This window comes from Corvus hawaiiensis, chromosome 12 (genome assembly GCF_020740725.1).
Source record: "Corvus hawaiiensis isolate bCorHaw1 chromosome 12, bCorHaw1.pri.cur, whole genome shotgun sequence".
Lineage (NCBI taxonomy): Eukaryota > Metazoa > Chordata > Aves > Passeriformes > Corvidae > Corvus > Corvus hawaiiensis.
In genome coordinates, this window is record NC_063224.1 from 5,938,919 (window position 1) to 5,965,128 (window position 26,210).

A 26,210-nucleotide genomic window follows, 5' to 3' on the forward strand; every position below is an offset into this window, starting at 1 on the left:
CTAAATTGACAATGAATGCTCTATTATGTGATTGCCAACTGTTTTATAAGATATTGAACAGATTCATTTATTCTATCATCATGTGCATTATCAAGCTATTGCTTTTTAATAAATTAATTTCTCCTGTGTCTCCAGAGCCTTACTTTGAAATCTGGCTGAAGGCATAAATGGAATTAATTCTGCGGTCTGAGTTTAAGTCACGGTGCCTCGCAAGCCCCGCAGCTGGCAGCGGGCACAGAGGGGATTTCTCCGGGTGGCCTCGGCAGAGGGGCTTAATTGCGCCGGCAAGGAGCGGCTTTTAATAGCCAGCCGGCAGAAACAGTCGCCCCTGCAGGGCAGGGCTCTCTGACAGCTCTTGTTTATCAGGGGCTCTCCTTGCCAGACATCCCCGGTCCCCTGCCCTTCACCCCCACCCACCCGCCCGCCGTAAATTGACCCTTTAATTGTTCGGCAGCCTAAACCTGGTGACACCAGCCACTGCCTGTAAAGCAGCACTTAATCCCTGGTTGGGTGATAGTGTCATTAGGAGAGTAATGTGATTGCGGGGAAGAATCTCCCATCTCGGCTGCGGACTGGGTTGGAAGGGAGGATTATCTGTGAGCCCTGGGCTGGCGCTGAGGCAGCACGGAAGGCCCGTGCAGCCCTGATGCTGCCGAGCTACTTCGCTCGGTGGTAAACAACTTCTAATTGCGGATGTTGACAGGACTCACTGTGTGTAACTAACCTTGCTGCAATGTTATTATTTCTGAAGGGAGCCTTTCTCCATATTTTTAACAATAAGTCTGACAGGTGTCACATTAAAAACAGGGCTTAATTCTAATGCAACTATTCCCACCCGCCTTTCCCTTCTCATTTTTGTGCCTCTGTAATGCACGAATTTCTCCTGCTCATAAAGATTAAAGGAACAGCTTTGCTGCAAGGAAAATACTGGTTTGTTTGTAGTCCAGGTACATTTGAGATGGTCTCAGTACCAGTTCCCTTTCTCCTCTCTTCTCCAGCCATGCCGGCTCAATGCTGGGAGAAAAGAGAGGGAGAGAAATAAAGCTTTCCCTGGGATGAGAGGTAATTCAGGATCCATTGAAGCGAATTTTCAGGCTTCCTTTGAACTGTGACCCGCAGCCACTGTCCGGGCGCGCCGTGGCTGCGCGGCCTGTGATGCATGGCTGACTGTTGTCCACCAGAGACCCAGCCCAGGCCAGCAGTTCACTTACAAGTTTACACTGGATTTAAGTCAAAATGCTAAAAACGCTGGTGTTCAATCACTGCTAACTGCGCGCTCGGCAGACAGCTCCCAGCAGACTCCGTGCTTGTAAAATCCAATACGCCACGTAAAGTGAGGGTTTATGGAGGTGAGAGGGGTTCAGAAGACTTTCCTCTTCTCCATCCCTCCTGCTTGTTTTTGTTGTGATGCTGCTTTTCAGGTGCTGGGACAGCTTCAGCCTCGTCCCATCCCACACAGGCAGCAGCCCAAGGCACACAGGGCTGCGCTCAGAGAGGCACTCCCCATTTCCATAACCCTCCCCCTCGTCTCCTGCCCTTCCTCTCAGGCTGCCTGCAGAAGGCAAAGTCCATTTTAAAGCCATCAGTTCCGTGTTGATGTGATGATCAGTCAGGACCAACGTGGCTCCCATGCTCTCACTTCTCTCTCTCCTTCCTTTGCAAAAAGCTTACACGTTCCACGCCCGCCAGCATCACATGCGCTCCTCAATCCTGGCTAAGAACATTACAAAGCTGCTCAAACTGCTGCTGTTAAAGGCTAACACCAGCACAAGGAAAAGGGTGCCTTCTTTGCCGGCAGGGATCATAGAAATCCAATGTACAAAGCCCCTAATTTAGCCCGTGCTCACATACCTGCAGGCACTGCACCAGACCTGTGTAGGGTTTCCATATGAACAACACGCACGGTGCAGATCAGTCTCAAAGTGTAATGTTCAGTTTTTACAACAGATCTTTTAGAAGAGTGAAGATAAGCAGTCAAAATAGTCTCACCAGGCTTTTAGTGATCTGGTCTGTACCCCCTTAAGGCTGATGATTTTCTGGGACTCCAAAAAAAAAAATTATTTCTTCCTCTCTCTTTTTTTTTTCCCCTGCATAAGCAACTGCCCAGCAAATTGATAAGAGCCCTTTTTAATTAGCTAGTGAAGTTGTATGGGTAATGTTCCATATAAAAGGTCTATAAAACACAGCAGAATTAATAAAATGACTGCTTCTCATTTAATTCAGGTCCTCCAAAGGGATCCATATGTCTTGCTTTGGTCTGTTTGTAGTACTTCTCTCCACCACCCAGCCACAAATTGATTAAAATCACATTCCTCACTTAAAACTGGAGCCCAGTTGGTAAGAGATACTGGATAGTAATTAAGGTCTGTGCACAGACACATGAACCCCCATAAAAAAAAAGTACCAAAAGGAATCATTGTGCATCGCTTGGATTATATGCAAACACAGCTCATGTTGACAGCTACCTCTGGATGACTCCATCAGTACACACTTTATCTCCAGCTGTCCAAGTAATTTTCCCAGGATTTCGCCCCTTTTTTTCACTCCTCTCCACACAGATGGATTAGAGCAACAAACGGTTTACATGCTGCACATCATTAGCTATCCTCCCTCACTACCCAGCAGATAACAACTGGGCTCTATCATCAGGACATTCATAACACCTTGACACTTTTACAACTATGCTGTTCTCTGCCAGAGCAATCTTCTCTTTTAAAGCATGAAGCTAATTCACAAAACACCCCTTGGAAAGTACTCTGCAAACACAACAGGGGTGGGGGAGAGAAGGAAAAGCATAGCCCAGAAAAGGCATCTAGTAAATAACATAGTTAGCAGCGGAGGAAAAAAACAAAAGAAATTCAAGAGAAAAGCAGCAGCAAATTCTTTTTCTCCAAGGTACCTTTCTATTTTGCCATTTCCTCCATCCCACAGTGAAGGGCACCAGCAAAGGGCCACCCATCTGTCTGCTGTATTTCAGTGCTTCCATCACCATGTCATTCCGGCGCCTTCCAAGCCTGGCACCAGCCTGTGCAGCTTCCTCGCTGGGGAGTGTGCCTCTGGTGATGGTTCAGCTGCTTCCCTGGGCATGGGTTTCACCAAAGGACTCTCTCATGTGTTTACTACTGGGTGTTACTAATGGCTATTTTAGCTTTCCTAAACTGCCTCCAGTCTCGGGGAATCTTGACTCTAAAAGATTTGTTAATAAAATAACACTTTCCCTGCATAGGCTGGGACCCTGCTTCAGAACCCACTCATGCTCAGATATGGGTTTATATTTAGAATAAAATACAAACCTACATCAGCCACTGTGTGAAGGAAATGCACTTTAGCATCATTTTCCAAGCTTCTCAGCATGCCCCCTGCCGCCCCAACCATACATTTTAATGTATAGTACACGCTTGTTTAAAAAAGAAATACATAAGGAGAAAGAGTAATTACTGTAGCTTAAATTCAGCCTGATAAGAAGAGCTTGCACAGTCTGAGCAGCTGTTCCACTGCCATTCAGATTATGAAAATATAATCCTAGAGAACCTTGTCAAGATAAATACAGAGCATGAAATGTATAGGCAATTTTTCCCCAGCCACATATAATGATCAATTCCAAAGCCACAAGTGATACCAAAGGACAAAATAAGATCTGTCTAGACTTTCTCACTTACAAGATATTGATCATTCCAATGGTAAACTGGTTAGTATAAGTGTGTTTGGCTTGAAAGGTCATGAGCTTAACACCTGACAAGGAGTTATTCAACCTTGATATAAGTCAAATTATTGCAGTGTTGCTGGAAAGACTTCTCTAACAAAAAGCCCTACCTGGCCTGAGAATATCTGGGATTTGTCTTCCAGATGTCAAAAAAAAAAAGCAGGAAGGAAAAATAAAAGAAGTCAAGGTTTGGCATGGGTTTCTGCTGGTTCACCTCCACCTGATTTGGCAAGTAGAGGTCCCAGCAGTCAGTGAGTGTCTGGGCAGAACAATGGACAGCAGTGGAAGCTGCCACTGATTAAGAAGGCGCCTCCATTCCCCCCGAAAGCTTCTGGCTCTTCAATCCCAGCAAGAGAGTTTGGTCGCTCACCTGCATGTACTTGAAGATACAGGGCACTGATATAGGGTCAAAAAATCACCATTAAAATGGGAACTGTTGACTTTGGAAGGAAAGCAGGGGGGAAAGGGTCGAGCAACGCCCCGCAGCACGTGGGTAGGAAATGATCCGCGGCATCGCCTGCCAGCACCTCCCCTTCCCAAAGTCCTGTGGGGCCTGAGCCGTGCATCAGACACAGCCCTAACCCAGCCTCCTCCTTTTTTATGGAGATAACTAGCAAATGCTTATTAGGACTATTAGGAGCTTGGTGTGAATTTGCTGGATCTTTTCCAAGAACTGTAAATACCCGATCTATTTTGCTTTATTCAGTTCTTTTTGTTTTGCTGATATGATACTAGTTAAGGTTAATGGGGTTTGCTTTAATATTAGACACAGGATCACTTAACTACCTTTAATGAACTCGGGAGTCAATGCATTGTGGAGTAATTCACACAGACATTGCCTCAGGTAAATCAACCGGAAAAATGTAAGCCAGTCAAATAAATAAATCTGACCGGCTGTAAATGTGCCAAATTTTACACCAAAATATATTTGAAAGCCAATGACTTAGGCACATCTAGGATATTAAAATGGAGGGTTTGGAGTCTGTTTCTTTTCAATTGCTTTTCCTTTTTTAATGTTCCCTGCACATCCCTCCTGTGCTGAAACCAAACTGAGATTGCAAGAAAAATTATTTTCACAAGTGTTTCTAATAGAAGCGAGGGCTCTACAGCTTGGTGTCTTGTTTTTTCATTTGGAAAAAGCCTTTTTTTATACTGGCTATTGCAACACAGGAGAGTGAGATACAAAGAGGAGAACAGAGAGTGGAAGAAGGAAAATGGAGAGAGAAAAAAATGGAGAGGAAAAAAGAAACGGAGAATGACTGAGTGAAATAAAAAGTAAGAAAGAAAGAAAGAAAGAGAGAGCAAGTAATTTTATCTGCATTGGAGAAAATTATGACAGTGAAATTCTAGACAGGGAAATACACTGCTGTCCAGAAATAAGAACCAGAGGAACCCAAACAACTCAGTGAAGTTAGGGGTTTGCTTACTTCATCCTAGTGCAAAACTAAAACTATGCTAACGTTAAAAGTGTTCTTACCTTGTAACACTGAAATAGAGAGTGGGGTACAGAGCAAAAACACACAAATGTTCTTTGAAGGAAGGCAGGCAATATCCCTAAGTACTGAATTCTCATAAAAGCGGGCAATATTTCAGCAATAAGGAATGACAGGGGGTTCATTATCGGTTATTAATGTTTGCCTAAATGGAGCATAAGGCCCAGGCCTTCAGGGGAGTGCAGAGCTCCCAGCATCACTTAATTACTGCCTCTTCTGAACCCAGCAATGCCAAGCTCCACTGCAAAGCTGTGTGGCCGTACACTGCCTGTGTTATACGAGAGTAATTCTGTCTGGCTATGAAAGGGAAAAATAATGCGTGTGTGAGGGCTGTTGCACAGGTGACAGGAGTTAATCACTTTTCCCCCCAGATAAACTCCAGGCAATACAAGGAATTTGGCTGTAACCATCGCTTCAACTTGCAAACCCTTCAACCCAGGCCATGAATTTTCAGACATTGCACTACACCAGCATCTGGTCTGTGTAGCACAGACTGGAGAAAACTTCTCGCAGAAAAGAAAGACCTTTTTTTTTTCACTCTGCAAAAGGCTGAAAAGAGGTGTTGTTCTTTCTGGAATAGCCCCTTTTATTTCTTTATTCCACCAAACATTTCAGTGCAGGATGTGCTGCCCTTGGGGAAGGGGCTGCAGAGAGTCGAGGAAGATGAGTGGGCAGGATTTGTTGTCTTCTGAAGCTGTTGCTACAGAAGTGGCAGAGCAGGGATAAAAAAAGGCCATATATTCTTTACTGCTGCTTTGGGAAAGACTGTGGCATCAGGTAAGGAAGCAGACAAGGAGGGAGCAGCTGAGGCTGCACTTGGGCAGAAGCCTTGACTTTAACTCCTGTTCAACAACAAATCCAGTCCACTATGATTGCAGACAAGAAAAATCATGGAAGGCAGACTTTTAACAATAAAGCACAAATAATAAGGGGATCAAATAAACTTCTATTAACAATGTGTCCTATTTATTTGTTTATATTCTGTCTACAGAAAATGTGATGCTGGACTGAGGATGGCTTAGAACAACCTTCTGGCAAGAAGACAGCTACAAAGCACAAAATACAAAAAATGAACTCAGAAAGAAACGAGAAAAAAACAGCGTTTTCTTGGCATCAACAAGAAGCTCTTTATTTTTCCTCAAGTTTTCTTTTCTAAAAAAAATTGAACTAAGACATTTACAGAAATGAGACAAACTTTCTCTTCAGGTGACAATATTCAAACAAGCATGTTGTTTTATTGAATTTAAAAGGAAAGAAAAGAAAAGACAGATTTGGAATGGGATACAGTATGAGGAGAACTGAGAAACTGTGAACTTTCAAGGAAAAAACCTCCTTAAAACTGTGAACTGAGAAATGGATGGAAATACCATTTAAGCCCCTGATTACACTCTGTGTGTTCTTAAGGAGACATCATCATCTTTGCTAACTCAACAGTACTTAGGGAATGGTTTACAACATATCTTTTATTGTAATCTTTTAAGAAAAAAAAAAAAACAGAAATATTTAATTAGCTGTGACTTTACCATTACTGTTCAGATGTCTTCCTGCACCTTCCTTTTCTAGACAGTGCAGATGTATTTGCAGCCAAGAGTCAAGGGCAGAAAAGATTTCTTTCCCCAATAATCTTTTGATTTGCCACACCCAATAAAATCCTTGTAGGGAAAAAGAATCAACACAACTACCATCTCCCAATCAATACCTAAAGCCTAACAGACAGTAATTATCAAAATAAGGAGGAAATCCCATATTGGGCTATGTACCTACCCATTAATCAAAACGACAGAAATTATCTGCAGCATTGCTTTTCTAAAATAAGACAAAAGATGCCTCCTTGGGTTACACTTTGAACAGGCTATAATCAAAAGAAAGAGAACCGAGACTAACTAAGCCCCAGGAAGCCGCATTGTCCCTTTAACCCGCAGTATTCCCCATCTCCCATTAGTACTTAACATTTTTCACTATGTTGTGACTGCTATTATTTCATTTAACACTGGTTAATCTGTATCTGAGGTACATGGAAACCCTCTAGATGATAAGATTGGACAGCTTCCAGCGTTGGCAGTTTTCGAGCGTGCACACACTCGTGTGTTTTGATCCTTCCAGGAGCTCCCTGCTATTTGGCCTGCCTGCCAATTCGTTCTTGGATCAGCCTCTCGCTCAGCTCCCAGAGGGCGGCGGCCGTGGCATCGCCCTGCGCCTCCTGCGAGGGCAGGCAGCGGCAGCAGTTGTTGAAGTACATCCCGCCCAGGCCCTCCAGCTCCGCCGCCGTGGCACAGTACACAGTCGTGGCAGCTCCTTGTTGCTGGAATTTAAAAAAAAAAAAAAAGAAAAAAAAAAAGAAGAGAGAGAGATAAAATAAGCAAAACTATATAAATATATAGAGAGATATTTTATCGTTTATTATTATCGTTGCCATTTCGACCGCAGCCCTTTGAAGCTGCGTCGTGTGCAAGCACTGGAAAAGCATCATGGCTGGCAGGGTAACCTGCCTGGTGACAAGGCTGCAGCCCTGCTGAAGGCACTGCCTGCCTCCTGGACACTTATTTACAAACCACTTCAATGAGGACTTTTTTCTTTTCCTTCCCTCTTAGAGCTAAAGAAAAGAAAAAGAGAATCCTGAAGCACAGCCCCATGCTCGGGTTTTTTGCCCCTTTTCATTAAAAACCTGGATTGGTGGCAGGGGCTGCCCAGGTGGTGTTTGACACCAGAATAGTTAAGCCAGGTTTAAAAGCAGCACCTCAAAACTCCCCTTTGCACCGCAGAAATCACTGACCATATGCCCGGGCACCCCCACTGCCCAGTCCCGACCTGCAACACAGCCTGATAGATGGATTTGGTTTGTTTGGGTTTTCTAAACCTCTTGTGCAAAATTAACCTGGGCACTCCAATTAAGACCGATCATGTAAAGTGCAGTCGGGATTGGTGCCAAACCTGCCCATGGATCTTGGATCACCAGTCTCCCCATGGCAGTTGTCACGGCTGCCGTGTGAGAGCGTTTGTCTGCTGCAGGCAGAGACAGGGGCTGGTTCTGCAGAGACACGAGGCTTTCCAGTGGAGTTTTGTTCTGTAACAACCATTTCTCATGTCTTATAATGCTTTAAGAAATGGAGTGGGTAGATTAGAGGTTTTTGTGGATCAGAAGGGATTTTTTTATTTTTATTGCTTTCTCCTTTTTTTTCCCATTCCCTTTCCCTTTTTTTTTTTAGTTAAATACCAAGTGAACTTATGTTAGAACAGGAAGAATGGGTTTCTCTGAATTTTCCCAACAGAAACCTGCAGATGGAGGCCACAGGGTTGGGGCAAGCACCCTGGCACAGGTGATGGGCTATTCCCGGGCACAGACTAAAAGCACAGTGCCAGAACAGCTGGAGAGAGGGCAAGAAGCTGTTTTGCTTTGTAAACTATAATTAAAAATAATAGGTGAGAGCGCATTAGCAAAACACAACACTAATTTAAAACCAATAGAGTTTATCTGGCATCTTATGATTATTTATGTACATCTTAGTCCTTTCTGTGGTAACTAATTATGAGCTGATAAGAATCAGAATAAAGAGGCTGCCAAGTGCAATTGAAAAAGTAAATGAAGAGAAATTAGTTGTTGCCGCATTAAGATAATTTAATGGGAAAAGAGAACAGGCTTCAACCTCTTGTGATTTTCCTCCACTCCTCTTTTATTTGGCCTTTCATTGTCACAACCAAGGAAACTCAGGGTGCTGCTAGGGGGTCAACCTGCAGAAGACCTCTACTTTGCATTCTCATCCTTCAAGGACAGGAAGCAGTTTAAAAAGCCCCCATTCTCCTTATTTGAGGCATCTCAACTTTGTAGCAGCAAAGAAGTGCATATTTGTTTGCAAGACATGCATTTTCCTCAGCAGATGGGATTAAACTGATAATGATGACTCCACACCTTAGAAATGATCTCCCATCACAAGGTAAACCACAACTGTCTGTATTAAGTATTTTGAAAGGCATATATTTATCAAGAGACCAAAATATTTTTAAAGTTAGTATAATACATAGTAATCCTCTTATTAAACCAGTATCTTTTTTAAAAAAAGAGAAAATATCTTAAAGTTGGTAGCGGAAACGGAAGAGAGTTCTACTAAAAATAATATTAATAGAGAACAATAAAATTTCTATGCTCATTTCAACTATCCTATAAAGTTCCACAGTACAGTATTCAGCTGTTTAGAATGCCTCAAAGCCCCTAAAGAGTATTATTAGCTTTTTGCAAGCAATTCAACTGGACTTTCATTAGAAAGGTAAAATTAAACTAAATTGCTCAATGCAGAGCGAGAGCCCTCAAGCTATTGCTGAAAAGCATCCGTCCAGCCAAGCTAAACTCAGGCTATCTCTTAATAGAATTTAGCTAATTCATAAAATGGAAGTTTATCAGAGCCAGTTTAAAATCCAACCCAAACAATAATTTATCTTTTCAAATGAGTCGAATTTGACGAAGTTTAAGCAAAATTCGCAGCAGGCAGAAAAACGTTCCAGAGCACAACAGCAGTGCTTTATACCTTGAGCATTGACACAAGCTAGACTCCAGAAGAAGAGAATAGTTTTCCCTGTGTGAGCATAGGATATTTACTTTAAGCGATAAAAGATTATGTGGCTGGAAGCCCAAAGCACTTTATCTTGCGATGCCTCCAGTGTTTTGCTGAGAACTGGATGTAAGCAACGTGCCATTTGCTTTTTGGCTGTGTGTATCCTTACTTCTTTCTAAATGTTTCAATCATGTTGGCTGTTTTGGAAGAAGAAAATTCAATGGTTCTATCATTGAAAGAAAAGTACCTTTCTTATTACTTAAGAGAAATGCAGTCGTATTTATCCCTTCAATGATAGAGGGTAAAGCTTTAGTATCTCACAACACTGGACAAACATGAATTCATCAAGCCTAGGAGAATTTGTCAGACAGCAAACTACATAACAGAAGGTAAATCCCAGATTCTCAGAGCCATGTAAGCATTCACTTTGCTGAATGTGAGCTGGTTGCGTTCAGACACTTGAGGATCTGCCTAAGTGACTTGTCCAAGGACAGAGGGGAGTGAGCATCACAGGAATCAAATCCCACTTTGGGCTGGGAGGGGTATCAAGAGGTCTCCAGCCCAACCTCCTGCCCAAAGTGGGATGCCTAGGAGCCTCATATATGCCATGCTGAATGGGAAGGTCCCCGAGGGATAAATCCCTCCTTTACATCTATGACTCCGATCCCACAAACCTCTGCAAGGAGCCAGAGCTGCAGACAAGTGCAAACTGCCTGCACTGCTAGCCAGAAATGGCTCTGTTTCTCAGCAAATATTGTTTATCCCTTATGAACACAGTGCTTTGAATGACATCTTTATATGCTGGGCCGTATGACAGTTTAGTAACAAGTTTTAATTTTTTACTCATCAGCTTTCCTGTTCACATATCATCAGCATACAACAGCAGAGGATGTTAGGGAATCTAATTAGTAAACAATTCCATACTGCTGATACAAGATGAAACATTCTTAAACCAATAAAAAGAGCACTTTAATCACTGTTGAATGACTTTCAATGCCAAGCGGTTTGTGCCATGTCAGAACATAATTTGAAGAAGATTAGAGTACTATATAAAAGAATTAATGTTAACAACTTCGTTAAAAAATGTCTTAAACAATGAGCTTGTCAGTTGTCACAGACTCTCCCTGATCCATTGTGATTAAGGCCCCCCCCCCCCCCCCAACAATTTCAGCTGATAAACAATGCTAAAAGCGTCAGGCAACCTAAACATTTTTTTCCACAGGTCCATCAGATGCACAGGGTGCTAATCACCAGAGCTGGGGTCAGCCTTCTTTAACCTGCAACAAAGGCAGTGGGTTGCAATAATGAATACACAGCATAAAGAATTTGTGAGAAGCCCAACTGAATCTTTAATCATGCCTCAATGCCATTTCCGATCCAGTCAAACATTTGAAAGCTGCTGGGCAAGCACCACGCTATCAATCTTTCCAGCACACGTAAAATTACCCAGGAATCTTGTTTTGGATTAAGTTGAAGAGTGTCTTAGTAATAAGGGTTCATCATTCTCTTCCGCAAATCATTTGTCAGTTTTGTAATACAATCTTCCTCTGCAGCAGGGTGGGATTTATACAGCAGTTGCTGTTTATTTATAGTTGAGGCTCAAAGATCTAAATTATCCACCCTTCTAAAATCCTTTGTTGAGTTGAAAATCCTAAGTAGCTACTAGTTCATAGGCATTTATTTCATAACTGCTAGCAGTCAATTTGTAACTGAAGGCACCAAATGCAAATTAATATTGAATATAGTAAAAGAAAAGGGGTTCTTGAGATAGAGCACATGGTAAAACCTTCATTAATATATGTAATGCATCTGTTAGAATTCTGAGATACCATTTATGTTCCTGATAAGAAACCATACTACACAGTTAATGTTTAGTTTTTAGATTTGTCTACTTTCAAATGCATGTTTATCTTCTAAAATTAGACTTTTGTTCTGAAGCAAGTTTACATTCCAAGCATATAAATAATAGAAACAAAGCCATTACTTATCTGTATATTTATCAACTATGAATGAATAGGATCCACTCTAAACTCTGTTAGGAGCACACAGCACTCAACATTGTCTGCCAGGGAGATGGGATCAGCTTATTTGAAAAGGAGGGGTTTATTTTCTTATGAAAAATTAAGGATAAAGGCCAGTTATCTTCGTAGCCTGAGGTTAAGCTCAGCACAGAGCATTTTAAAAGATGGCCACTGGAAAGAGGTGAATTCAAAATGACATGAGAGTATTTGTGACAAGGGCCAGATTCAAAGCAAGCAGCTCAAGTAAAATAAAAAGGCAAGTCCTTAAAACTCTTCAGGCTGTTCCGGTTATTATACCAGGACTATTAGACAAAGCCAACACATCCTTTACAGTAAAATATCAGATTCACACAAAGGCACTGTGAGCATACCATTTACAGCCAAATAACTCATTACACAGCAGTGTGAGGTAGAATCATAAAGTCATTAAGGTTGGGGAAGATCATCGAGTTCAACCACTGACCTAATCTAGCAACAAAGGCAGTATGAACCTATTCCAGATATGAAACCAATGGGGTGTCCCATACCTTCTCTGTGCCCCTGATAAGCACCCTGAAGAGTTCATTCTGATAGAGGGAAATACCCCTCACCAGCTGGCTTCAGCAGTGGCCATTTCCTGATTTGATGCAAAATAGAAAACCTCCTTGGAATATCAAAATTATACAGAATCTGTTTCCACAATGATCGATTCCAAATTATCCAAACCAAACCCTAAAGTGACAGCTGCAGTTTTACATTCCTTGAACCTCATCTCCACCTGGTGGGAATTAGCACAGGTTTGCTGCCTTCTCAGAGGCTCCACAGACTGGAGCAGTGGCTGAGGTTGTGGTGAGCCTGATGCTGATGCTTGGGGTGGGCACTGTGGGGTTTGTGCTGCCTGGGGGCAGCTGGGAGACAACTGCCCTCAGAACAGATTTGTCTCCTTCTGGTGTTGCTAGCAAACCCCAGCTGGGATTGAGGTGCAGAGCTTTCTCAAACTATACTTATTCCTTTCTCTGTAATTTGAATTGGTAATTTTTTTCCCATCAAGCCCAAGTTCTCGTGAACAACATGGAGCACAAGGACCTTTTCTGAAAAACACTAGCACGTCTAAAATCCTCATGTCCTCATTCAACCTCCAGGATTCCTCAGTATCCAAAGTGTTTTTAGGAGCAATCTTAAGAGCTGTTTGGTGATATCACCCATGGCTGAGGCCAGTTGTAGCTGAGGGAGCTACTTCTCAGTGTCAGGCATTACTCTGCTCCTTTTCCTACTGGGATAACTCAGAGCTGTGAGGAACAGTCACTTTTCCAACAATGCAGTGAACAAGTTTTAGTCTCGCCTGTGAGATGACAGGAGAACTGTCCAGTTCCTGCTGCAGTCCTCTTACTCAGAGCAATTCCAGATGCACAGTTTTCTTATGAATAATGCTCAGAATATGTGTATTAATGTCCTGTAGGAAAACAGGATTCCTTGATTGCTTTTTCAGCAAGGAAATATGAAATTGAGACCTGCCTTTGCTATTTTGGGAGAGTGTGAAACTGAAATCATATCTGCAGCTAAAAGAATAAAACTTTGGAGCTGCCAAATATGATCTAAACCCCAAATTGGGCTCAGTTGACTTCAGGTCCTATTTCCACCAAAGTGCCAGCAGGAAAATGTGACCTGAACTGACACTGTATGTACAGTCTTTTCAAAGGTCTCACCGAACCACATCTAAACCAGAGGTGCTCAACCACCTCCCCTTCTCCCATCACCACAGTTGAACCAGCAAAGCATCTCTTAGGAGACAATACAACGGATAAACCAAAATCTATAAGGTCTGCTTTTTTCCTTCTGATGTATTCCTTTTTCAACTAATTCCCAACTACAAAGACTCAAAGCTCCATCAGCTTCTCTACTTGCAAAGCATAGTTGGTTTCAAGCTGTAACTTTTCTTAGTGTCATTAAGACCCTTACACATTTACAGTATTCTTTACATACATTATAGGAGATAAGTGTGCTATGTTCTTTGAGTAAGGAAACTGCAGTAGTTCACGAAAGAGGATTTGTTTTCAACTGCTGAGGCATTAAGACCTAGTGATTATTTCAACTATTCAGTATATGCAGCTATATTTAACTTACATTCTGGGTTTTAACTTTGCAAAAGAAATCGCGTCCATTGTAATAAATGTATTTTGATAATGCACCATGTTGTTTGTGTTATGCAACCCCCCGTATGTTCTCAATTACAGCAATGATAGCACTTGAAAACTTCCAACCTCCAACATCCGGTATCAAACAGATTGTCTGCAACCATTGCACAGGAGAAAAAAAAATACAATACAGGACATAAAGTCAGGAGAACTGGGTTGTTTTCCTCTTTCTGACTCTTCCTTCCCTAGTGAGCTTGGACAAGTCACTTCAACTCCATGTACCTCACTTTTCCCAGCTATGAAATGGGGAGAGTACTCTTATTTACCCACCTCACAGGGGTGTTGTGAGGAGTCGTTCAGATTTATGGAGTGCTTTCACACTTAATTTGGAAAAGCACTGTGTAAGTACAAAGTGTTATAGTATAAACCATTGTTAAAATGTGTAGAAGATGTAGAACAAGGTTGGTAAAATAGCTGACAAAAATGTAATTATCTTTTAAAATCATGCCTATTTTTCTCTATTGTATGAACTTAATTCTTTAACCTTTCTGCTACTCTGGGTCCTGTTCCAGTGTCTTCCCTCTCACATCCATTTTTGCCCAGCTCACAGAGAACCTGGTAAAACTCTTACTAGCCAAAACAAGAGTGAGTTATTAAAAAATGGATGCTTTAGAGGGAAACAGTCCCCGAAAGGGTGATCCATGCATTCATCTCTCCCACCCTTTGCATATGCTAGGCAGAGCCACCATGGCATACCAGGGGTGGGATTCAGTTGCCTAACATGGATCTTGAGACATCTGAGCTGCCTCAGGATATCCCACGTGCTCCACAGCTGTCCTTCAGAAGGGCACATATATCCCATAGGTCTGGTATTGTATCTGCCAGCCCCTCACAGATATCTCAGCTAAAATCACACAATGGTTAAGACAACACCAGACTGTGCAATTTAAAAGCTTTTGCCACAGCACCTGGAAGGGAGCTGGTTCCCACAGGCAGCACCGTATTTATTTTTTTCCCAGAATCTTATTAAAGTCCACAATCAGCTTCTGAAAAATGTTTCAAGGCTGACACAGAGACATCTTAAGCTCCAAAAACTATAATGAAGCCTGTGGCTTTACCTTGCTCCATTAGCATTTCAGGGCAGGAGCAGCAGCACTCCTCACAGGGCTCTTTATCAACACACCATATTTCCAGGCACATCAGTGCAGCAATTCCTTCTCCAGCCCACTGAACCCCCATTCACACCTGATTTCCACTTTTAAGACATCATTGCTCCACTGAAATGGCAGTTTTGAACACTGCATGCAAATGTGTACGATCTTTTCTCACAGGCTGGTGTGGAGCAGTGCAGCAATGCAGCATTCTTCTGCTCATTTCTAGACTTGGGAAAAATCCCTGAGGAAAATTACCGATTTTCATTTTAGAGTGTAACAGGGTAAGGGTGAGATCAGGTTGAAGAAATGATGCTGCAGTCCATTGCTTGCCCCTTGCCCTGTGTACCAGCACTGGCCAGTGGAGTGAGAAGAAAAGAGCATGTCAGGGACAGTCCCTGGGCACCCCAGCCCTGCTGGGGGCTGCTCCCACCTGAGCATCCACGGCAGCTCACCCTCTGTGATGCACATTTATACAAACATGATCACAAGTACAAATACTATCACAACTTGTTGACCACGGTCAAAACAGAAATCCTGTGGAGGATTGGAATTTCTCCTGAAACACGTAACCTGCCAGCTAAAGGTGGATTCTTCCAGGCAAGGGCAATTTAAAATGTTGAGCAAATAGGTTGTTGACAATAAACATATCCTGCCAAAAAAGAGAGATTGGATACACTGCTACAACTAAATCATCAGAACTGGTCTGGCTGGTGTTTGGGCATACACAGACAGTTCATTGAAATCATTTCTGTTTTTAACTTATGCTGAATTGAAATGTTTTATGTTTTTGCTGTACTTTAATTATATATATACTTTATATAAATGTATGTATACATACAGTACTGTATATGCTGTATATATTTATATAGCTTTTTAATACTATTACTAGTCCAGATTTAGACTTTTTCATATGCAGTATTGCAAAGAATATCATCGCAATGCTGACATTTGGCTTCTTCCTTCATTGCACAGATAATTTTTTAGGCAGAATTTTATTTCAGACATGAGTTAAAAAAAAAAAGCCACACAATGCTTTTTAAGGAAGTGACCTTTTGGGACAGATATTTAACGAGCTGTTTGTTTAGGTTTTAAAGATAAAGACTGTTTTTCATCTGTTGATAAACACACACACATATGCACGTCATACACATACAGACATACACAGTTCAATAACACAATGCATTGAAAAAACACAGGGTGTTATGATGGGGAAGTATCATGGTAAGAAAGTAACTACTAACTCTGTCTTCCAGAAACTAATTAAGGGAATGTATTTTGCAATAATACAGATCTAGCAAATGGGCCTCTAAAATCTAGGCTTAGAGCTGTAAGCCAGGCACTCCTGTATTATGTATGTGTGATTTTCATAGATAGCCTGCTGTAAAGTGTGCCCTGTTAGTGCATCTTTCAGGCTCAAAGACACTGGTCTTGTTAATATTTCATTTAGTACATACTGTAGAGTCTCATTTATATTACTTCTATAATTAATGGTGATAGCTTAGGCACTGCCTTTACAAGGAGAGATCCCTGTATGTTGGTCGATGGATAATGAGAAACAATAGATATTTCATTCACCAGCAGCTTGTTGCTAGTTAGTAGGAAATAATCGTGTGTACTGTTGCTTTAATTGCCAGGGTAAATAATGCCGCCGCTGTGTTAGTGAACATTTTTAAAGCACTTGATGCAAATAGACTAGAAACAAAACACAAAAAAATTACCTTTATTATACCTTAGCATAGGGAGTTAAAAAGGTATGTCTTAAAACATTTGCGTTCTATCATGCAAATATATCTTAATATGCATGTGCTGACTATTCAACTACTGTATTTTAGGAAATACAATTATGCTGCCTTTCTCTTCTCCTATGTAGACTGTAAATAACTGTAGATCTTTCTCTTGTTTTCCCATGTAAATATATGTAAATATTAACAAGCTATGCATGCTGATATTCTAGGCAATTTCAGGTACTTTTATAATCTGAAGGCATGTACTTGAACTGGTTTGTTAAAAAAAAAATCAACTCTCTCAAATCCTTTAAAGCTCATTAGAAATTAAAGATTTCTTACTAGACTGGTTCCTTCACTCTCAGTTGTTTTTTTTTTTTTTTTTTATTTTTCCCTCTGCTTTGCCAGTGCTGTCTCCGAAGACCCATCACCAAGGATGCACATTCCAAGCTGTTTTCTCCAAAGCATGGTGTCCTGTCTCAGGGTACGATTCACTCCTCACCCCAGGATGGGCACCATTTAGATTCAACACCATCCCCAGCTATAAATCTCAGCAGAGACTCAGAGAGGGGACGTCTATCCCCTTCTCTCTGACCTCTCCCTCTATTTAATGATCACAGAGTCACAGAACCATAGAATGGTTTATTTTGGAAGGGACCTTAAAGATCCTCTTGCTCTAAAGCCCACACATTCCACTAGGCCAGTTTTGATGTTTTCTATTTCCTTTCCTCAGTCCACAATCTGTCAAGCCAGGATTTAATGCCACAGGTGTCAGGGCTGGGTTTGAGGGCAGATGCAGCCACAGTCAAGAGCAGTCCCCAGGTCTCCGGTTGTGCTGCAGTCCGGCTGCTCACTCAGACGTGCTCCTCTGTTTCAACACGCTCTTTATGTTTCTTTTCCAGCATGCTTATGACTTTGACAGACTGTGAAAATAATTTGATAAATAGCTTGATAAATTTCTCCATCTCCTCCCTTCTGTGCTGTAACACTGCTTGTGGAAGCCTTTCAACTGAAGGAGTGTGAACAAAAAAGAAATTACCAAAAGCTTCTAAATCAAGTCACCTCCTGCATACAGATTTGGAGACAAGGCTTCAATTTAGCTCTCTTCTTCCTTCTCTTTTTTTGTTCATGCAATAAATGAAGATTATTCTGAGCAAAAAAGTAAGAAGTAAAAAAAGATGCATTTATCCCCCAATACAGTAAAGGGGAGAGAAAAAATCCCCTCTCCATTATCTATGAAAACAAAATGCAATGACAACTCTTTAATTGAAAGAAAACAGCTTTCATGTCTGAAGATGTTTTTTTCCAGAGTAGGCGTATGAGAATAAACACATTAATTGACAGGATCTTCGTGACTTTTTAAGTTCCTCAAACTTAGCTTGGCGTCTGGGGAAGATCTCTTTCCAGTCCTTGAAGACTCTTTTAAGATGAATGTTTAAAAAGCTGAGCTGACACGGGCATTACGTTCAAGTGCAAGCTGTACTATTCTTTAGTAGCGGGCGTCGAAATGGTTCATAGAATTATTATCTTTCTACAGACAAAACCCATTACCTTCACACTAGGAGGGAAAAGCTAGTTTTTAACTTATATAAAACAGAATCAATTATCAATATCTTTGCATGGTTTCCCAGCTCTGCTGGAGAGCAGTCACAGAGCTAAATACACAGAGCCATTTGGCAAAAGGGCTCCTGCCTTTGCTGGGCTTCTTGTTACACCTTTCATTTAATAAAATCACATCTGTGATTTTAAAATAAGTAATAATGATTTGTATGCAGGGCTTCCACCCTGAATGTCACAAAGGGAGATGGGAATCACATTTGCAGACTGATCACTGGGCTTCTGTTACTTTCGACTTCTTCCCAGTAAAAAGTGAACAAGCAAATAAAAAGCAACCAGCGATGCAAAGTCGAACACAGTGGTGAACGGCAGTGCAGGTCAGAGCATCCATAAAGCCTGTTGTCTTTGGTGTGGAAAAAAGTGCTCCTTCAGCAGCCCCCGCCATATAATCCCCACCATCCCGCCTCTGAATAATCCTTTTGCTGGCTTTAACAGTGGTTGTTCACAGATGCTTGTGTCTCCAGTGAGGAAAGGAAAGCTGGAAGGTAAGTGGTGGCTTTTCATGGTGAAGTCTACACATGCCCATTGCTTGTAAACTGCAACAAATAGAAATTTTATGTCTTCCAGCAGACAATGTCTAACCTGGTTCAACTCTGCGTTCCTTCAGCAGAGAGATGGACAAGTGCATTAGCAACCATCCTTAAAAACTGTGTGCCCAGCTATTTCAATAGCACAGGCAAACTCAGGTGCACAAAGAGGTGCAGCATCCGCAAGGTATATAAAACATAATACTCTAGAAGGCGGCAGCATTGTTTGGGAAGGAAATGTTCATTACTAGACTCTCTTATCTGTTTATCCCATTCATGGGATCTGCTTCTACAAAGCGCATAATGATAAATGGCACATTTGCAAATTATCTTCTGAGTGCTGATGAGAAATCAGCAACCTGCAAGTTACCGTGACTTTGAGTGAGTACACTCCACTGCGAGCCTCGTCTGCTGAGATGCCTGCCAAATGAGTGCATTAGGATATTAGGAGTCTAATAAATTGACTAACAAGCATTTGATGAAAAATAGCTGTTCCATCCGTTACACTTATCATCACCGCCAACAAGGCTACTGGGGTTGGGATTTTGAAGGCACCAGCTGCTGATAAAAAGAGTTGTTGCTGTGCCATGCTCTCAGCAGCATCTCCCTCCCTAACTGTGCATCTTAACAAACTCTCAGCAAGACATAGGACCTTCTTTGCTTAAGTTTTCCTCTGCCTCTTCATGACACTTATGAGGATTTAAACCATTGCAGTCTTACTCAATTCTGTCTTTTCTCTCCACTGCAGAAAGTAAGATGCTGGGTTTCTCTGTCTGGGAAGGAGCTGAAGGAGACAATTTCTGTTATATGACTCAGTACTGCTCAAACACCTGAGACTGTTCACATTCACAGTCTGAAAACTTTAACTTGTTAATTTTTGCCACAAACATCAGACTAAAGGACAGAAGTGGCTTTAGCTATAGTCACATTCAGCAGAAAGGCACTGCATTATTCAATATCATGCAATCAAATCAGTTTCAGGAGTGGCTCAGAGTCCTACTTCTAACTCAGGGTCTTCATGGAAAAACTCATAAAATAAATCTTCATACAACACTCCATTTGTGTCATTCACTGCTTTGCTGGATATTTAAGAAGCCCCGTTCTTTTCATGAGTAAAACTAATACACTCCCATCATGCAAACATCCTCCCTGCCTAGGAAGGAGCAAGCAACAGCCACGTTCAAACCCTCAGGTCCTGAAAAGCAGAAAGAGGGCAGTTAAAGCCCAGGGCTGACGGTGCAGAGCCCTTTGGGAAGGCTTGGCCGTGCTCCCCACAGCCCCGTGCAGCCCACCTGATGCACTGTGGGTGTTTGTCCCTCCTCCCGTGGCTGGGGCAGCAACGCTCTGCCCTGGCAAAGTCTGCTTGAGTAAATTATGTCTTTTCAGGCTAATTAATTCTTGGAAGTGCAATATACCCTCACATTCAAGTTTCAGAAATCTTCTTCGTGCCACTTAATTTGTTTAAAGTAGAGAGGAACCCAATTCATTACAAACGCCCATTTATCGTCTGCCGACAAATCCCCGTGAACACTTAAAAACTACACACGCCTAAGAAAAGCTCTGTCTGTACCTTCCCAAATTGCATTTCTGCTTTTACCTGAGACATTTGCAAGATCCCCAACTCTGTCAACAGTCGCTCTCCAGTTTTGTTTAGCTTATCATCAACAGACTCTGCTTTTGTGAGTGGACAAGTCATTTGAGTGTGCACCACGGTTATAATGGCCTGACTGACAGCTCAGCCAGATAAACACGAGAGAATAACAGACGTAGGAACAATCTGGGTATTCATTTTGTCCGTTCAACCAGGTTGAAAGGATTTGCCAGCCAAGGGCACAACACTTCAGGCTAATTTGCTCAGCCAAAGCACTGCTGGAGTGTAAGGCTGCAAGCAGATGACTGATGTTGGGGAGATCGGCGTCCCCAGATGAGGTACTTATTATTCACCCCTGCCTCATGGGAAATGAAAGTACTATTTATTCAAAGCATCCATTTGAAAGAGGAAAACATATAGAAATGAACTTTGTTACAAAACTTGAACCCTTCTCACTGCTTCCCCACTTCTGCATTAATTCCAGCTCCTTGTCCTCGTCCATGTCATCCTGCACACTGCAGCATTTCTGTTTTCTTGCTCCTCACATACTTTCCTTAGCCTTGTCTCCTGCTTTGCAGTTTTGCCCCTATAGCTGACACCAGGTACATTTTCTTTGCTGTTTATCTTCCATTTTTAAGCTATACTCAGCTCTGCAAACCTCAGAGGCCCAGCTCTATTGTCAGTGTCTGGTACAGCAGAGGGTGCCCGCAACATCCTGGCTGCGTCACATGCCAAATGCACTCTGCAATCTTTTGGCCAATATTAGCCCCATACTCCAACAAGAGCCACATGCTAACAATGAGCTGCATCAGTCACCACTCCGTTGTGGAGCCAAGGGACCCAGGGCCAGTGGAATGGCAATGCTGTCCTGGCTATGGAAAGTTTTCTCTTGCACATTTTAAGCACCCTGTGTTTAGAGTGACAGAGCTACAACTTCACCTGCTAATCATGTAAAAGTAAATGATGGGTAGAACAGCCAAGCTTGCACTAAGAAAAGGTAAACACTGCTCTGACATATTCCCTCAAGCAAGCAAGCAAAATAATAACAGTTTGCTGTGGAGGTTTGCAAGTTTGCTCCCATTAATTAAGTTCCATTTTCCGGCATCTTAAGTTTTAAGATGTTTTCTCCAGGACTGATTTCAACAACTCTTTCTCCCACTGAAAAGCAAAGGCCAAACCCCTCTTTTGCTGACAGCAGCATGACTCTACTGGCTTCCTCCAGTTGTGGAGCCAAGACACAAGGTGTAGCAGGATGGAAGCAAATCCCTGGGCATTTTTAGAGGGCAGTGTCCCAGCACAGCGCCCGCAGCCCGAGCACGGCAGGCTGGGAACAACGGCCCTTGCGGAGGTGATGCACTAACAGCCTCAGACACATCACAGGAGGAATGTAAAGTGCACCTGACATTTCTTTTGATCTACTCCTAAGAAGCATTAAAAGGCACATTAATGTGCTGCTTTAGTGCATGTTCAATGTGATAGTTGGAGACATAACTGAGCCCTTCACAAAAGTCTAATTGGGGAGAAGAATAAACTTATTGTTTCCTCCTCTGGACATGCACCCTAGAACATAGGCAGAGTTGGCATTTGCATGAAGTATGTTGCTGTTTTGCATTTTAAATCCCAGCATGCTAAATGTAGGTTGAATGATCACTTTGACTATTATTAGGAAATCAGTACATGTCCAACAGCCGTTCTACTTATGCAGGAATTGATATTGCCCAGCAGCAGGTTATCTTTCTGCAGTGATGAAATTCAAAAGTGCATGTGTATATTTACATACTTATAAGTTGCTCACTTAAAATGTCAAATGAATGCTAATAAAGTATCTGAGCTCCTACAGCCACTTTTCATTCAATTGTTTGGTTTTGCTCGTCAACATCCTCATGCACACATCATATTCATATTTAGTAGCAGAGTTTTGTGCATTGAGCTATTGATACTTCTTGACCTTGTCAGACTATGAAGCACCTTTGCATCTCTGTGCTTTCAGTTGCCATGCTGAAGGCCCTTTGCTCTTTTAGGACAATCATGCAATGAATTAACTGCAACAAACCAAGTAGCAAAGAAAAAGAAATGTAAAAAGAGAACATTAATGCCCAGGTTAATCAATAGCAGAACAAGAGAGCAAAGAAAGTCAGGTTTAAGTTCCACAGTAGAGGCAAGGTCAGGAATGACATTACTGGGTCACCCTAAATTTTGCTGAAGACTCATATTCCTTGTTCCTATTTCTATCAGCCTAGGTGTGTGTTTGCACATCTGGTCAGACCTACTTCCACTGAACTCTATTTTACTCTTTGTGCAATGCTTTTTCTTACATCTGCTATGCTGATAATTTATGTGTCCCTGATTAGCTCCCTCAGTGCTTTATCTCTGGGAGCATTAGAGGCTTTATGGTGTCCTCTTCATTTGTCTGTAGCACCTCCTTCCAGCCTCAGCCAGGCTTCTTGGACAGCCTTCTCTGCTGCAGTACTAACAATGCCAAAGCTGCTATACTAAGCCATGAGCCTCTTAAACTCCTCTGGCAAAACACAGTCTAATTTGGGAGAACCATTAGTTTCCTTTTGTTGTAGCTCACACTCAATCTAGCCACAAAAACTGCAGTGCAAGGGAAGAGGAGGCTGAGGGATGGGAGCTCAGAGAGCCCTGCTGCTCCGTGTCCTGGCACTATCAGAAAAGCAGGAACCTTCAATGCCAAGGCTCACCAAGAAAACAGCATGTCCTGATCGAGTTAGGCAGGTAGTTAGAACAGCTCCAAACTGCTCTGGGTACAAAATAGATGAATGCAGAGATCTTCTGGATCATGCACCAAGCAATTCTGATTTCTGTGTGACATTTATAAACCAGTCAGTTTTAGTTAGCACCAACTCAGGATTAAAGGAGCTCCGGCTCCAAGCCCACACATGACACTCAATGCTTCAAAAAAAATTTGAGGCTCTTCCTATCCCAGCTTTTTTACAACCTCATTTTTCTTGACAACAGCATGGTGTTCTCATAAACAAGGTAACATCCTGCTCATCACAAAGGTTTTTTTGAGTTACTCCTCTAGCTGATGTTCAAGGTGGACTCTGATGAGCCCACCTTGAAAACCGGGGAATTCCACTGCAACTTCAATAAGTTGTTTGCTCTACATGAAATTCTGAAATAGAAAGCAAATGTATAGAAAACTCCAGGATTTCTGCTGGAGTCCCTATGGATTTCAGAGGTCTTCCTTTTAAATGATCTCCTTAAATAGACCTCTAAGAAGCAACCAACATTGGAAATTTAGCTTTTGAAATATTTGGATCTGTATGCCTTTCCAAAAATGGAGCCAAGGCTTTGCTGATGGAAGACCTAAGATGCTCCATTCAGAGGCCAGGGCAGAGGAGGGGGCTGAGCACAGCAGTGGTGGGAGGGAAGGGAGCCTGGGGAGACCCTAGGATGGGAGGCTGGAGCTGCAGGAACTTCCACAGTGTGAGTGTGCATGTGTGCTGTCACTCAAAGAGAGAAATGCTTTCTTTTGATGGGATACACACCTCTCCTTCTTTCTCCAGTAGGAAGAATGGAAATGTGCCTGGCTTCCCAGCAAACACGCAGAAGATCCTTTCCTGTTGGTGCCAGTCAGTTGACTCTATCTCAGTATTTTTCCATTTGCTTCATACAAGTAAAAATGATGGTTTTTAACAAGATCTCTATCTCCTGTTTTGCCACAATGCCATATCCTGCTAGGAGGATACTCTTTTGACAATAAATTTCTATTAAAGTGCAATATGCTCTTAAGTGGCACAATCTTTCTCAGTTGGCAACATGTGAAATATGTGTTCTGCTGTATTGGAACTGTGCTATCTAACTCTCCTTACATACTTTTGAACACTTTTTTTCAGCCCAGTTACATTACAGAAGGGAAAATTACTCAGTGGCATAAATGATAAATACCTAAAGGACATTTAGCACTTACTTTCTGACAAGTCCAAAAGTGAATTTGCTGCAAAATAATGAACTTAAGTGACCCCTGCTGACTTCTCAAGGAATGGCATTCCATAGGGAGCCCCATCTGTGAAACAAGCGTTCCAGGTACAATATCAAACCCTTTGTCTCAGCTCCTTGGACTTTTTCTTGGAAAAGGATTCTTCCTCAGAAAGTTACTGGTGATCTGAAATGGTGCTGGGGTCTACAGTTTTGGGTGGTCCATCTAATCATTGAAAAAAAAAGGATAAAAGGTCAGATTTGAACCCTTGCAGCAGCCAGACACAGTTAATTTGTTTTTCAGGAGTATTATCAGTTAAGCATAGCTGGAATCTGAACATCTTATATCTGCCCACATATCTGGTTGGTGCCTTCTGGCCTTCTGTGTGATGCAAGGGGCTAATAAAACGTGGCAGCACTTGATGTCAGATAGTTTGTCTCTGCCTTGTTTAATCACTCTGAATGGAGTGATGCTCAAGCCCAACTTGCATTCACTATCGGTCTAAGAGAGGCTGCTGAGAGCTACTTCTCAGCAATCAGCTTGAACCCTTGGCAAGACATCTGTCAAGTACACTTTAGCATCCCCACAACCTCCAAGTAAGAGAAGTGGCCTTCTCAATTTAGATGCAATATTAAAGGCAGTTGACAGAAATCTTACATCCTGCTGCCTTTTCTCTCTAGGTTGGCAATTCTGATCCCATTAAAGTCAGTGGGAGCCTTGTCATTGACTTCAATAGACCAAACACTACCAACATAGTGTTCAAGATGGAATAAACACAACTGGATAACTCTCAAACTCATTGAAAACCTGAAATCCTATTAGGTTATCGAGGTATCTTGACATTCAAGAGACACTTGAAACCCCAGAGGCTCAGGCATTTCACACAAAACCCAGAATGTGTCTAAATGAGGAGGCAGCATCACTATTGTGCTCGTTAAACTCTTAAAACACATGAGTTAAGCTTTCAGCACAAATCATGGTGTTAGGTCCAGTTGACTGTAGCACAAACTTGCTCAGAACATCCCACCCCAAACAAAAGAATTGCAAGTTCAGATGAACTTTCTCAGACTTCTCATGACCTCATTTGCAGTGCAGTGGGCTACTGGTTGACACGACTTCATTGCAAATGCAAATGTTTATCCAGTAAGACAGCACACTTAAAAAAATAAACCAAAAGAAAAGCAAAACAGAAAAAATGACCATCCAGCCTCATCTTGTGTGTTGGTGTTTACAAAACCCGAGATATCGCATGTGCTGGAAATTATTGGAGAGTGTCTCATAGGATGTGTTTAAAAAAAAAAAATCCCTTCACAAAGGCATACGCTTGCAAATGGCTTAAAAGCATCCAGGTATTCTTGGAAAGTGCAATAGCAGATAAGCTTCCCTTTTAATTTGTCTTAGACTAGGTGTTAGTGCAAGTTACGACCAAGAATTTAGCACATCCATTCAAATTATACCTAAAGCACTAAATCCAGCACAGCAGTAATTTTCTAGTCTTTCATACTTCCCAACTTAATGAAAAGAGACATTAATGTCCCAGCCATAGATTAATTAGATGGAATCATTAAGAGTTATTTCCCAGGTATCTTTTGCTAATACACGTATTATCATTGAACACTACCAGCCCTGTGTGGAAGGTTAATGTTATTTTGGAAGAATATTTACAGTATCAGGGATAGAAAACCCAATATCTAAAAAAATATTTTCCACCTGCAGCTGTCATCCATCCCACACAAACTTTGAAAGCTTTCCACTATCTGTCAAAACACAGGTTTT

The 26,210-nt window shown here is 41.9% G+C and overlaps 1 protein-coding gene and 1 long non-coding RNA gene across 2 annotated transcripts in view; one reads left to right on the plus strand and one right to left on the minus strand.

The window, feature by feature from the left end:
* Nucleotides 1–6,298: 6,298 nt before the first annotated feature.
* WWOX (WW domain containing oxidoreductase) overlaps nucleotides 6,299–26,210 on the minus strand; it is a 490,626-nt gene continuing 470,714 nt past the window's right edge. The window contains exon 9 of the mRNA XM_048317080.1: nucleotides 6,299–7,498. Coding sequence (XP_048173037.1) covers nucleotides 7,310–7,498 — 189 coding nt within the window. The 3' untranslated portion in view covers nucleotides 6,299–7,309. The remainder of the gene's footprint in view (nucleotides 7,499–26,210) is intronic.
* Nucleotides 7,497–17,102, plus strand: LOC125332317. Its single transcript, XR_007206448.1, has 2 exons — nucleotides 7,497–9,128; nucleotides 13,978–17,102. It is a non-coding gene; the product is annotated as an uncharacterized LOC125332317 (long non-coding RNA).